Source organism: Periophthalmus magnuspinnatus, chromosome 24, assembly GCF_009829125.3.
Source record: "Periophthalmus magnuspinnatus isolate fPerMag1 chromosome 24, fPerMag1.2.pri, whole genome shotgun sequence".
Classification (NCBI taxonomy): Eukaryota; Metazoa; Chordata; class Actinopteri; order Gobiiformes; family Gobiidae; genus Periophthalmus; species Periophthalmus magnuspinnatus.
In genome coordinates, this window is record NC_047149.1 from 26,453,134 (window position 1) to 26,466,667 (window position 13,534).

The window sequence follows — 13,534 nt, forward strand, 5'->3', positions numbered from 1 at the left end:
TGCTCGTCTCCATGGTGATATTTTTGCATTACCTAAAATGTTCCACAGTCTGACATTAAACTTAAAAGTGGAAGTTAAACATGAAATGCACTGATTTTTGCTCCTAAACTGTTTCTGTTTTAATATTATAATATATCAGTCCTCTTTTTAATGCAAACTTCTCTCTCACTTTCCCTCTCTCTCTCTCTCTCTGTCCCACTCTCTCTCCCCTTCATTCTCTCGCTCTCCTTCTCGTCCTCTCTCTATCCTATCCTCTTTCTCTCCCCTCTCTCGCTCCCTTTGTCTCTCCTACACTCCCTTCTCCTCTTTCTCTCTTTCTCTCACACCCTCTCTCCCGTCTCTCCTCTTTCTCACTCCCTCCCACTCTCTCCCCCTCTCTCTCCCCTTCTTTCTCTCGCTCTCCTTCTCACCCTCTCTATCCTATCTTCTCTTTCTCTCCCCTCTCTCGCTCCCTTTGTCTCTCCTACACTCCCTTCTCCTCTCTTTCTCTCCTTCTCTCACACCCTCCCTCTCTCTCTCTCTCACTTCGTCTCTCCTTAGAGGCCACTACAACTCCAAGTACTATGTGACATCACACAGGACTGCCATGTGGATTAGCCCAGTAAAGCGCTGTACTTCAGTAAACATTTATCTGTCTGCACATTTCAGTGGATAAAATGTACTTTTACTTTTACTTCAGTACATTTTGAGAGCAGTATTTGTACTTTCTGCTCCACTACGTGTTTGAACAGGACTGAGAAGTAAAAGTACTTTTTCTTATTGTGTGAGACCTGCTGAAAAGTTGGAGAGTTTATTTTAACACGTTCAGAATTTGAACAAAACAAAAATATACGAATAAAAACAGAAAAACAAACAATCGATTCAAAATTCATCAAAATCACCACAGACTCAAAATCTGTGAGAAATACTTTTACTTTTTACTCCAAGTACATTTTTAAACAGGTACTTTTAACTTTTACTTAAGAAGATTTTTTTCATCTGATACTTTTACTTGAGTATTTTTTTGCTTTGGTATCTGTACTTTTACTTCACTGTCGTACTTGTTCCTCCATTTTAAACTAAACTGAACGCTCTCACGTGACGCGGCGTTTCATATCGTCTCTAACGCCGTTAAGCCGATACGAAAAGTCAAATACCAAAGCAAAAGTGTTCAAGGCCAAGTTAAAACCCTGTAAAACCCCATAATGTCCCTTTAATGCCGTCGCCGTCGGAGTCTGAGCCCTGTGAATAATGTCCCCTCTCAGTCGATAAAGCCTCCCCGCGGACGGAGAGGAGGAGTCAAGATGGCCGCCGCTCAGGCCTGACTCGGCGGCGGTTCATTTTACAGGCGTCAGGAGGAAATTGGATGGGCGTGGAGGAGCAGGGAGCGCCGTGGAGCGAGGAGGAGCGGCGTGGAGCGAGGAGGAGCGAGGGGGAGCGGCGGGGGAGGAGTGGGGAGCGAGGGGGAGCGGTCAGTTTTAGTCGCAGTGGACCAAAACAGAGCAATTTACACCAAATACAAAGGGAATAAATCACAGATGTCTGACTCTGAGGTCACGTCGACGTCCAGAGGGGGCGCTATTTGAGTTTACTAAAGCCGCCTCCCACTACAGGATCACATGACCTGAGATGTGACCATAAACTGTGTAAAAAGAAGTGACTGAGTGAGTGCGACGTCACCCACAGCGGCTCCAAATGAAGCTAATCGAGGCTAGCGCGGTTATAGCGGCTAATCTGGAGCAAAGTTTTGACCGCGAGTATCATAGCAACCGAAGAGCCAATCCAGAGCGAAGCAGTTGAAGGTAACGCCCCTTCCCGACCACATCGCTGGTTTAGCAGGGAGCGGGCGCTTAGCAACGCTGTCAATCAAAACTGTTGCTAACGCTAACGCTGATTTGTCTGTTTTTAATGTTCATATCTTGATTTACAGACACAACAGTGAAATAAAAACCCCAGGATCATGTAGAGGGTTAATACGAACATTTAAGACCAAAATGAGTCTGAAGCAGCAGAGACAGACAATAGAAAGTGAATTAAAGCCAGAGTCGATGGAACAGGAAGTGCGCCCATGATCACTTCCTGTTTGGAGCCCATGTCGTTGTTTCTTACCGAATTCTTGTTAGTGTCTCTCCGTTAATCTATTCACGCTGATACGACTCCTCCGTCCAAACTTTTCCGAACTTCGCGGCAAAACAATCCGAGCTTTTCGATAGAGGCGCCGTATTGCTGCTCCTCGGTTGCCGCGACAACCGGTTTATACTTCCAGGTCACGTCTTTTGCCGCAGTTTCTTTTTACTTTTTTTCTTTTTGCTTGCTGATTCGCTCTTTGGTCGCTATGACACTCGCGGTCGAAATTCCCAACATAGAACTCTATAGAAAAATACATATTAGCCGCTATAACTGCTAGCTTCAATTAGTTTGTTTGGAGATTTGACGTCACACTCGCTTATTCCACTTGGTCTGGTCCAAAACGGGGTCTTTCAGCCAAAAAACGATCCCGAGGACAAACTCACGTCTGTCGTTTTACTCCAGGACTGACGTTGGTTCAAAACAGCCTCAGACTAACAAAGTGTACAATAGAAAGTGAAAGTGTGTGTGCGGCCGGCCAGGCTATAATCCTCCTGCAGCAGAAACCAGGACACTGCAAAATGCAAATCAAACGCGAGAACATTTGAGGGAGCGGAGCCGTCGTACCTGCGTGCCCCAGTTTCACAAATATGTTCTCTCCCAAAGACAAAACCTGCAAACTTAGAAACACAAGCAGACGATCGAAAAAAAGATCAGGTAAAAGAACTTGGATTCAGATTATTAAATTAAATTATAAAAGAAAAAAGAGAGAAAATGTAACTCATCATGTGCAGTTCTGATCCATGTTTTAACACTGTTTCCTCCTCGAAAACAGATCTGGAGTTGTGTTTCGTTTCATTCACACGTCTTGTTATTAGTCTGTTACATCTCCAAAGATCAAAACGCTCTGTTCCACCTTGTGATGTCATCGAGTGGGAGTTTTCAACATTAACAGCTCCTTTTACCTTTAGTTCAGTCGAGATAAGAGACAACTCCAGGACTGAAATGATCCAAATGATTCTATAAATGAAGGTGTGTGGAGTTTAAAAACACAGTGGAGCACTTCCTGTATCGCCACATGATGACATCACGAGGTGGAACGGAGTGTTTTCAGTTTGTTAAACGTGTGAATGAAACAAAACACAACTCCAGGTCTGTTTGTGATGAGGAAATTACATTAGAACGTCAAAGAATAGTGTAATATGAGCCCTTTAACACACAAACTCTGCAGATTTAGGCCTGTGGTAAATATTTATCACAGTTTTACATCAGTGAAGTGACAGTAGAAGAAGAAAAGCACAAAAATACAGGAAGTGGCTCTGAATTCAAAATGGCCGCCGGAAATTCCATTCAAAATGACAAAAAGACCAGTGTGGCAGTTTAAACCTTCATTTAACTAAACAAACATGACGAGTTTTGGCCCTTGTTTACATTTTGGTTGCTATAGGTAACAGCTACAGCCTGAACTCCACCAGAAAAGTTACGTAGTGTAGCTTTAAGTCTTTGCTTGTGATGGTTAAAGGGGCCGTATTACACTAAACACATTACACTGGAGTTGTGTTTTTATGTTTCATTCTCACATGTTTAACACGCAAACCTGCAGATTTAGGCTGAGTTCTTCTCTCAAACTGAAAACACTCTGTTCCACCTTGTGATGTCATCATGTGGTGATACAGGAAGTGCTCCACTGTGTTTTTAAACTCCACACACCTTCATTTATAGAATCATTTGGATCATTTCAGCTTCTGGAATTGTCTCTTATCTCGACTGAACTAAAAGTAAAAGGAGCTGTTCACTTGAAAACTCCCACTTGATGACATCACAAGGTGGAACGTCGCATTTTGAGCTTTGTAGATGTTACAGACTAATAATAAAGTGTGACTCAAACACGTGTGAATGAAACAAAAACACAACTCCAGGTCTGTTTTTGAGGAGGAAACAGCGTTTGAACATGGATTAAAGTTACAAGTGTCAGTTTTGAACCAAACAAATATTCCGTATCCAAGTTTTTTTCCCGTTTCTACTCACACTGGACGATGAGCTCCACTTCGGCCTCCCGCGGTTTGACGTTGAAGCCGTTGTACTGCGACGTCTGGCAGCGGTACGACCCCGTCATCTCCCGCGTCACGTTCACGATCCGCAGCACGCCGTCGTACGTCTCCATCTGCATGTTCCCGTCGGGCATCGGGGCTTCCTTGTCCGAGCGGGACCACAGCAGGATGGGCTTGGGCTTCCCTGAAACGAGGCACTCCAGTTCGACCGTGTCTCCTTCGCGCACCACTAGGGGGGACTTGCCCCGCGGGACAGTCAGGTTGGGGGGAACTAAGAAAGAGAAAAACAGAGGAGGGACTGATATGGGGCTCTAGAAAGTCAGCGGGCGTGGTCAGGGCGGATGGTCAACGGAGGGGGCGTGGTCAGGGCGGAGGGTCAACGGAGGGGGTGTGGTCAGGGCGGATGGTCAACAGGGGGCGTGGTCAGGGCAGAGGGTCAACAAAGGGAGAGAAGGGGGTGTGGTCAGGGAGGATGGTCAACGGAGGGGACGTGGTCAGGGCGGATGGTCAACAGGGGGCGTGGTCAGGGCGGATGGGTCAGGGCGGATGGTCAACAGAGGAGAGGAAGGGGTGTGGTCAGGGTGGATGGTCAACGGAGGGGACGTGGTCAGGGCGGATGGTCAACAGGGGGCGTGGTCAGGGCGGATGGGTCAGGGCGGATGGTCAACAGAGGAGAGGAAGGGGTGTGGTCAGGGTGGATGGTCAACGGAGGGGACGTGGTCAGGGCGGATGGTCAACAGGGGGCGTGGTCAGGGCGGATGGGTCAGGGCGGATGGTCAACAGAGGAGAGGAAGGGGTGTGGTCAGGGAGGATGGTCAACGGAGGGGACGTGGTCAGGGCGGATGGTCAACAGGGGGCGTGGTCAGGGCGGATGGGTCAGGGCGGATGGTCAACAGAGGAGAGGAAGGGGTGTGGTCAGGGTGGATGGTCAACGGAGGGGACGTGGTCTGGGCGGATGGTCAACAGGGGGCGTGGTCAGGGCGGATGGGTCAGGGCGGATGGTCAACAGAGGAGAGGAAGGGGTGTGGTCAGGGTGGATGGTCAACGGAGGGGACGTGGTCAGGGCGGATGGTCAACAGGGGGCGTGGTCAGGGCGGATGGGTCAGGGCGGATGGTCAACAGAGGAGAGGAAGGGGTGTGGTCAGGGTGGATGGTCAACGGAGGGGGTGTGGTCAGGGCGGATGGTCAACGGAGGGGGTGTGGTCAGGGCGGATGGTCAACGGAGGGGGTGTGGTCAGGGCGGATGGGTCAGGGCGGATGGTCAACAGAGGAGAGGAAGGGGTGTGGTCAGGGCGGATTGGTCAACGGAGGGAGAGAAGGGGGTGTGGTCAGAGCAGATGGTCAACGTGCGAGTGACCAAACGAGAGGTAAACTCACATGTTGGGCTGGATTTTTGCAAAAACTTAAAACCGCTTAAATTAAAGTCACAATATGTAACTTCTGCAGATCTTATGGAGGTTACATCACTGAAGATGCTGCTGCTGTTACCGGATGTTCCACAGTATGGCATTAAAACAGAGACAAGATGCACAATGTAGAGGGATATGTGCAGGTTTGAGCGATCTTTAATCACTTATTTTCAAGACACCATTTTGCCGATTTACTCTTCTATACTAAACTGTAACGTACGCACTTGTTTAATGCAATACTGTGGAACATTCCAGGAAAAGCAATTATTCCAATTCAAATAGAGAGATGTTATGTTAAGTTTATCCTAAAGCCGAACATGTGAGTGTGGCAGTGATGAAGCTGCAGTCAGACACTCTGTACACAGGAGCATGCACGTGTCAGCGCTAATGGCTAACAGTGCTAGCTTAGCAGTCAGAGCGTTTAAACGATGATGGAGGACGAAGCAAACGGAATCAAGCAATGACAAGGCACGAAGACGAACACGACGAGAAACAAAAACACACGCTCAGCTCGTTGAAAGAGCAGAGGAACGCTAGCATGTGCGCGATTAGCTTCTGACGCTAACCACACACAGCTTCACACAAAATAATAATAAAAATCAAAAATATTAATACAGTAATAAAAATAAAATATTAATAATAAAAATAATAATAAAAATAAAAATATTAATACAGTAATAAAAAATAATAAAACATATTAATACAGTAATAATAATAATAATAATAATAATAAAAATAAAATAATAATAATAAAAATAATAATAAAAATAATAATAATAATAATAATACAAATAAAAATAAAATAATAAGAATAAGAATAATAAGAATAATTAAATAAATTAATTAATAATAATAATAATAATACATCAAACTTATACAGAGCTTTTTGGACACTCAAAGATGCTTAAAGATGATCAGAAATAATTATTAAAGCTGTAAACGACCAAACCAATCAGCAAAATAGAGCAAAGTTCTGTCTCAAAAACAGGATCCCAGATGAAAATATATTTCACAAAACTTAACCTCAAACAAGCAGAATTATCCTTCTTTTATTAAAGCTGTACTATGAAACTTTTCATGGAGAACTTATTACATTCCAGCCAATGTTCCACAGTATGGCGTTAAACGTATCAATCTCACAAATGCCCGAGTGCCTCCAAACAGAATGTTCAAGGTAAAACCACTATCATCTCCATGGAGACGAGTAGGTGACACTTTAACCAGAAAAGTGACACAGTGCACCTTTAAGAGCTGCGTCTTTTGACTCGTGTTACAAAAGTCGATACTTTCACTCGTCATCAGAAGTTTGTGAAAGATCAAAACAGATGTAACGTTTATGGATATACAAACGCACAAAAAACATCAAAACGCATTTAGCCAAAAAAGCAAAACGGAACATTACCGCGCGAACGAGCTAACGACGACGTAAATAAAACCAGGAACAGCCTTTTTCACAATCTACCAATCACAGCCTGTTATTTTTACCTCTGAACCACAGACTGTTTACATAAATGGACATAGCTAACCTGCTAGCCGCCGCCGTGCTCCAAACAGGAAGTGATCATGAGCGCACTTCCTGCTCCATCGACTCCCGTTAGCGTTAGCAACAGGTTTGACTGACAGCGTTGCTAAACCAGCTAAACCTTTACACAGTCTGATCTGAACTAATCAATCAGGACATTCATATAAATACACTCACTCTCCCCTCACCGCAGCAGCAGAAACTCAGCCTCCTCAGCCTCTCCTCCTCCTCCTTTATGTCTTAGTACACGGGGAATTTCCTGTAACAATTCTACCAAGCAACACGCTTTGGGGAAATATTTCACAGTGTGGCATTAAACACAACTTTAATTGCTCAAAAACACATAAAAAAAACACACTCTCACTACGTCTCCGCACAGATCTGACCTGTAACTCGGCTCGGTGGCGTCGCCCGCTTGTTTCCACGGCAATAAGATTGATTTTGTTTATTAGGAATGATTGAGGTTGGCAAAAAGTGACACAGTGGAACTTTAATTACACATTTAAACAGATTTTCTCAAGTTTTTATTGGTTTTACAGTGGCTACGTTGAGCTAGCTTGCGGCGCTACATCCGCAGTGCGCTCGCAGGTTTCCGCGGCGTCGATACTCTCCCTCGGACTTCACCGCCGCTGTAATATTTTTGATGTTGCCATAACGATAAGCCAGTGGATTTTTATGTGCGTATTTCTTATCTCTCTCCCCTCTTCCTCTTCCTCTCCTCCTTCACAGCGTTTTAAATCTGAGTCCTCCCACTACCCCTCTTCCTCTCCCTCCCCCTCTCCCTTCTCTTCTTCCTCTCCCTCTTCCTTCTTTTTCTCCCCCTCTCCCTCCTCTTCTTCTTCTTGTATAACTCAAAGGACATTTATAACAGCCCTTCCCTTCTTCCTCTCCCTCCCTCCTCTTCTCCTTCCTCCCCCTCTTCCTCCCTCTCTCCCTCCCCCTCCTTCCTCTTCTCCTTCTTCCTCCCCCTCCCTCCCTCTCTCCCTCCCCCTCTTCCCCTTCCTCTTCCTCCTCTTCCTCCCTCTCCCCCTCTTCCTCTCCTTCTCCCTCTTCTTCCTCCTCTTGTATAACTCAAAAGACATTTACAACAGCTGCTCCCTTCTTCCTCTTCCTTCCTCCTTCCTCTCCCTCTTCCTCTCCCTCCCCCTCTTCCTTCCTCCTCTCCCTCTCCCTTCCCCTCTTCCTCTCACTCTCCCTCCCACTCTTCCTTCTCCTCTTCCTCCCTCTCCCTCCTCTCCCTCCCCCTCCTCTTGTATAACTCAAAGGACATTTACTACAGCTGCTTCCTTCTTCCTCTTCCTTCCTCTCCCTCTTCCTCCCCCTCTTCCTTCCTTCTTCCTCTTCCTTCCTCTCCCTCTCCCTCTTCCTCCCCCTCCCCCTCTTCCTCCCCCTCTCCCTGTATAACTCACAGTACATTTACCACAGCCCCTCCCGTTGGTGATGGAGCGTTATTTCGATCCATGTAACGAAATATGGCCCAATAAATACTTAGCCTTTGTTTAACAGAGCTTTTAGCGCCTGGCGGAACAGTCGCCAACGACGTTAAAAGAAACGGAGGCGACGTTAAAAGAATCGGAGGCGACGTTAAAAGAATCGGAGGCGGCGTTAAAAGAATCGGAGGCGGCGTTCGCTCCGGCGTTTTTCAAATTAGGTCGGAATTTTGAAACGGACTGTAAAAAAATGTGCTGCGATTTTGACTTGAGGAGTTAGAAGAAGTTATTGGCTCAGTAAAATGATCTACCAGAGTTAAAGCTGCATGGTGGAATTTTTGGTGTAGGGCCCGCCAGCTGCTCATATCCATGGAGATGAATGTTCCACAGTATGGCATTAAAGTTCTGTACCTGATTTTTTTCCATGTGTAGGAGCATTTTTTTTTTTTTTTCTTTAACTTGAGGCGTTAGACCAGAGAGTTATAGCTTTATTAAAATGAAATATTAAAGCTGCACTGTGTAACTTCGTGTATAGGGTCCACCAGCCGCTTGTCTCCATGGAGATGTTATTACTTTGCCCAGAATATTCCAGAGTTTGGCATTAAAGTCCTGTACTCAGTTTTTTCCCATGAATTAAAGCAAAACTTTTCTTGACCTGCGCCGTTAGACCAGAGAGTTACAGCTTTATTAAAATGATCTACAAAAGTTAAAGCTGCATTATGTAACTTTTTCATGTAGTGTCCACCAGCTGCTTGTCTCCATGAAGATGTTATTACTCCCTACAATGTTCCACAGTATGGCATTAATGTCTTGTACCGGTTTGTATTTGAGCAAAACTTGTCTTGACTTGAGGCGTTAGACCAAGATCTGCCGGTGTTAAAGCTGCAGTATGTAACTTGGTGCAGGTTCCGACAGTCGCTTGTATCCATGGAGATGTTATTACGTTGCCTACAATGCTCCAGAGTGTGGCATTAAAGTCCTGTAACCGATTTCTTCCATGTATTTGAGCGAAATGTCTTAACTTCAGCACAAATATATTGTTTAAACAGCTCTTCATGTCAAAATAAGTGCACTGTGCGCTGCCTGCATCTAATTATACAACCTCAGGAAGTGCGCACTTAGCATGCTAGTTGTTGTTAGCATTACCGTGACGACACTGCTGCCATCTGCGGCCTCTGAAAGTTGTGAAAAGTGTTTATAAACTCATCGTGGTGAGTAATTATGCAGGTTTTAGATGTTTAGCAGTGAGAAAGATGAAATTTAATGCCACACTTTGGAACATTCCAGAGAAAATATCATCTGTGTGGATTCAGTAAAACAGTCGGAAATAGAAGTTTAAACTCACAGTAAGTAAATAAATTTAAAAAAAGCAACAGCATTCGTCTGTGGGAGATGGATCTGGTCACTCAACTACTGATGTTCATGTCGAGAGCAGGATTTGAACCGCAAACCTTCTGATCAGGGGGCAAACGCTCTACCGCCTGAGCCACTGCGGCGTCTGTTTGTTCACGTCTCTGATCTCAGTCGTTCAGAATCTCAGCAAAAGTGAGTTGTCCGTTTATTTTGTGCCGCACAGATCAGAACTGGCAGCTCCTCCTGAAATTCTTTAATTAGTAAATTTGGCGAGCTCTAAACCTGAGTCCTGTACGTCGGCGTGTCGTACGTTGGCGTGTCGTACTTCGGCGTGTCGTACATTGGCGTGTCGTACTTCGGCGCGGCTGTGATGGTTTTGTGAGGGCGTTTGGAGGAGCAGGTCCAGAGCTGCTGATGAAACCTGCCTCCCTCAGGACTGAGACTGTCACTCACCGACGCAGAGAAGAGCCGAGTGTTCAGCACCTCCTGACGCAACGTGAGGCAACGCAGGTCGTCCCCACGCCAACGCCACGCCATCCCCACAGCATCCCCACGCCAACGCCACGCCATCTCCACACCATCCTCACGCCAACGCCACGCCATCACCACGACATCCCCCACGCCATACGATCTCCCCTCGCCACTCCTACAGCCAAACACCATCCCCACGCCGACCTCACGCCATCTCAGCCAACTTCAACTCAATCTGATCAAAAGTTACAATGTGTAACTTTTCTGGTTGGAGGCGGTTGACCTTCTTGGCTCCACGACGATGACATCGCTTTGCCTGGAATGTTCCGCAGTATATTTTCTTTAAGCTGCTCTTGAGGTCAGAATAAGTCCACTGTGTCTAACTATGAAGCGTTTTATTGTCCGAGAATCAGGAAGTGCGCACTTAGCATGCTAGTTGTCGTTAGCATTACCGTGACGACACTGGAGCCAGATGTGGTCCCTGTGAAAAGAGCTTATAAACTCATCGTGGTGAGTAATTATGCAGGTTTTAGATGTTTAGCAGAGAGAAAGATGAAATTTAATGCCACACTTTGGAACATTCCAGAAAAAATAACACCTGTGTGGATTTAGTAAAACAGTCACCAATAGTAGTTTAAACTCACCAGATAATAATTAAATAAACCGAGTCAAGATTCATTCAAATTATTTTAAATGGAAACTGTTTGTCTCCATGACGACGATATTTCTTTACCTGAAATGTTCCACAGTATGAGATTAAAAGCATCTGTGTCCATGGAGACGAGGAGGAGACGCCGCCGTGACGATGTGAGTCCGAGGTTTGTACAGTTTGCTTGTTCTGCCCCCAGTGGACAAAGACATTACCGTTTTGAGTTCTTCTGTTTTGTCCACTCCGAGCTGCCGTAGCCTCCATATTGTTGCACTTTTCTACAGCTGAGTCACTTTCCTCAGATTTTACGCTCTGTAAACTGCCACTGACCTCCATGCACATATCTGTCTGTGATTACTGTAACGTTATAAGATGTGAGATTATTCTATAAACTCATTTGAGGCGCTTTACGTTGGTTTACACTGGAAATTTGCGCTAAAATATAAGGCTCTAATAGCGCTAGCATGTCTATGTAATTTTTCATTCACGTTAGCATCACGCTAATTCATAATTTTACACTTGTTTTCATTAGTTGTTCCTCTTTAAGCTGATGCTGTGCTTATATCACATTAAAATAAGCAATTACATCATGTTTTATGTAACTCTGCATAATCTTTGCTGATAGAAATGTGAAAATATGATTGTAATTTGTAAACATCTTTTTTTGTATGCTACATTTTCACGGTCTACTCTTTAGTAAACGCCCAAAACAGCAAAGTTAGCTTGTTCCCAAACACGAGCGGAGCCAGAATATTGCACTAATAAAGACACACTGAAAAACATCTGGCTGAATATATTTGCACCGTAAAGAGGTAACCGCTGGAGCCGATGCTTTTGCACTTAAACCCATTCTGATAAACCCAGAGCTTAATGAGCATCTGCGCCGGGCCCTGTTTACCAGAAAACATCCATTTGAACCTGACTGTGAATTAAACATGGACCAAGCTGCTCCTGTCAACACCGCGACGCCACAAGCCTTCCAAAAAAAAAACCAAAAAAAAACCCAACCTACTTCCTCTTTAGCGGCTGCATCTGCCAGAGCGTTTTGGCTGAGGAGGAGGTCTGAGCGCGGCGTAGCATTAGCATGTGGTAATGAAACCTGGCAGCACCTAGCTAGCTAAAACCCGCAGATACATTCTTTTGGCCGCAGAAATGCTCTTGGCGGAAACAATACCGCAGAAACACTCTCATGCCGTTTGCTCATTGAGATTCACAAACTGTTTTAGAGCAGAAAGCCCCAAAGTCAAGTCTCTTCTGCTGCCTCGGGTTTTAAGAGCGGCGGCGAGAAGATCCGGCACGGTCGCCACGGCAACTAGCAATTCAAAACAGAACGGGCAAAAAGTCCTCCAGGTATCGTCTATGAACAAGAAGCTGAGAGCGATACGTTACGAGTTTCATTCACGCGTGTTTAACCCTGAAACTCTGCAAATTTAGGCTGAGTTCTTCTCTCAAACTGGAAAAAAAACACTCTGTTCCACCTTGTGATGTCATCAGAAACCGGGCGGATTTAATAATAATTTTAAAATGTTTATTATGTCAAATCTAGTAACTGTAGTGTCACTTTTATTTCTCTCACCCCTATTGAGATACATAGCTCTTGAGGTTGTCTGCATCGAGCCTTTAGCGTCCAAAAACCAGTAATTGGACAGTTAGCATGCTAGTTGTCGTTTGCATTACTGTTCGAATGTCGTTTCCTCGTCACACACAGACCTGGAGTTGTGTTTTGTTTCACTCACACATGTTTAACACACAAACAAACCTGCTGATTTAGGCTGAGTTCTTCTCTCAAACTGGAAAAAAAACACTCTGTTCCACCTTGTGATGTCATCATGTGGCGATACAGGAAGTGCTCCGCTGTGTTTTTAAACTCCACACACCTTCATTTCTAGAATCATTTGGATCATTTCCGCTCTGGAATTGACAATCTTTACTGAACTAAAGGTAAAAGTAGGAGGAGCTAACTTGAAAACTACCACTTGATGAGATCACAAGGTGGAACAGAGCGTTTTGAGCTTTGGAGATGTTACAGACTAATAATAAAGTGACTCAAACATGTGTGAATGAAACAAAACACAACTCCAGGTCTGTTTTTGAGGCTTTAACATCATTAGAACACGACTTAAAGCTCACACGGGTCAGCTGAGGGTTTGCCAGTTGCTTGTCTCCATGGAGATGTCATCGCTTTACCTGCAATGTCCCACAATATGGCATTAAACATGGATATAAGCAGGTGACACCGCCAGAGTTATACATCAAGTCTGAGTTATGAATGCATGTTTAAGAAGGTGGATTTTTTTGCGAATAAAACTGCCAAAATGCTAAATGTATAGACTTAATGCCCTACTGTGAAACATTCCAGGCACAGGAGTAACATTTCTATGGAGACAAGCAGGTGGCGAACCCTCCTGCTAACGATGTATGTCATAATCAAGCTCTTTCAAACCAAGAAAACCACTAAACAAACAAGATACGGTCCATGTTTAAATGTTATATTAGCATTAGCGTTAGCATTACCAGGATAATGGCTCATTCCACTAAAGTAACAATGAGGATTTTACTTTCTTGACACTTTTTATGAATCGTCCTCTGGCTCCGGGCCCGTC

General features: G+C 44.9%; 1 protein-coding gene across 1 annotated transcript in view; it reads right to left on the bottom strand.

The window, feature by feature from the left end:
* LOC117392581 (MAM domain-containing glycosylphosphatidylinositol anchor protein 2-like) overlaps positions 1–13,534 on the bottom strand; it is a 324,052-nt gene that overhangs the window by 103,261 nt on the left and 207,257 nt on the right. The window contains exon 9 of the mRNA XM_033990674.2: positions 4,075–4,368. Coding sequence (XP_033846565.2) covers positions 4,075–4,368 — 294 coding nt within the window. The remainder of the gene's footprint in view (positions 1–4,074; positions 4,369–13,534) is intronic.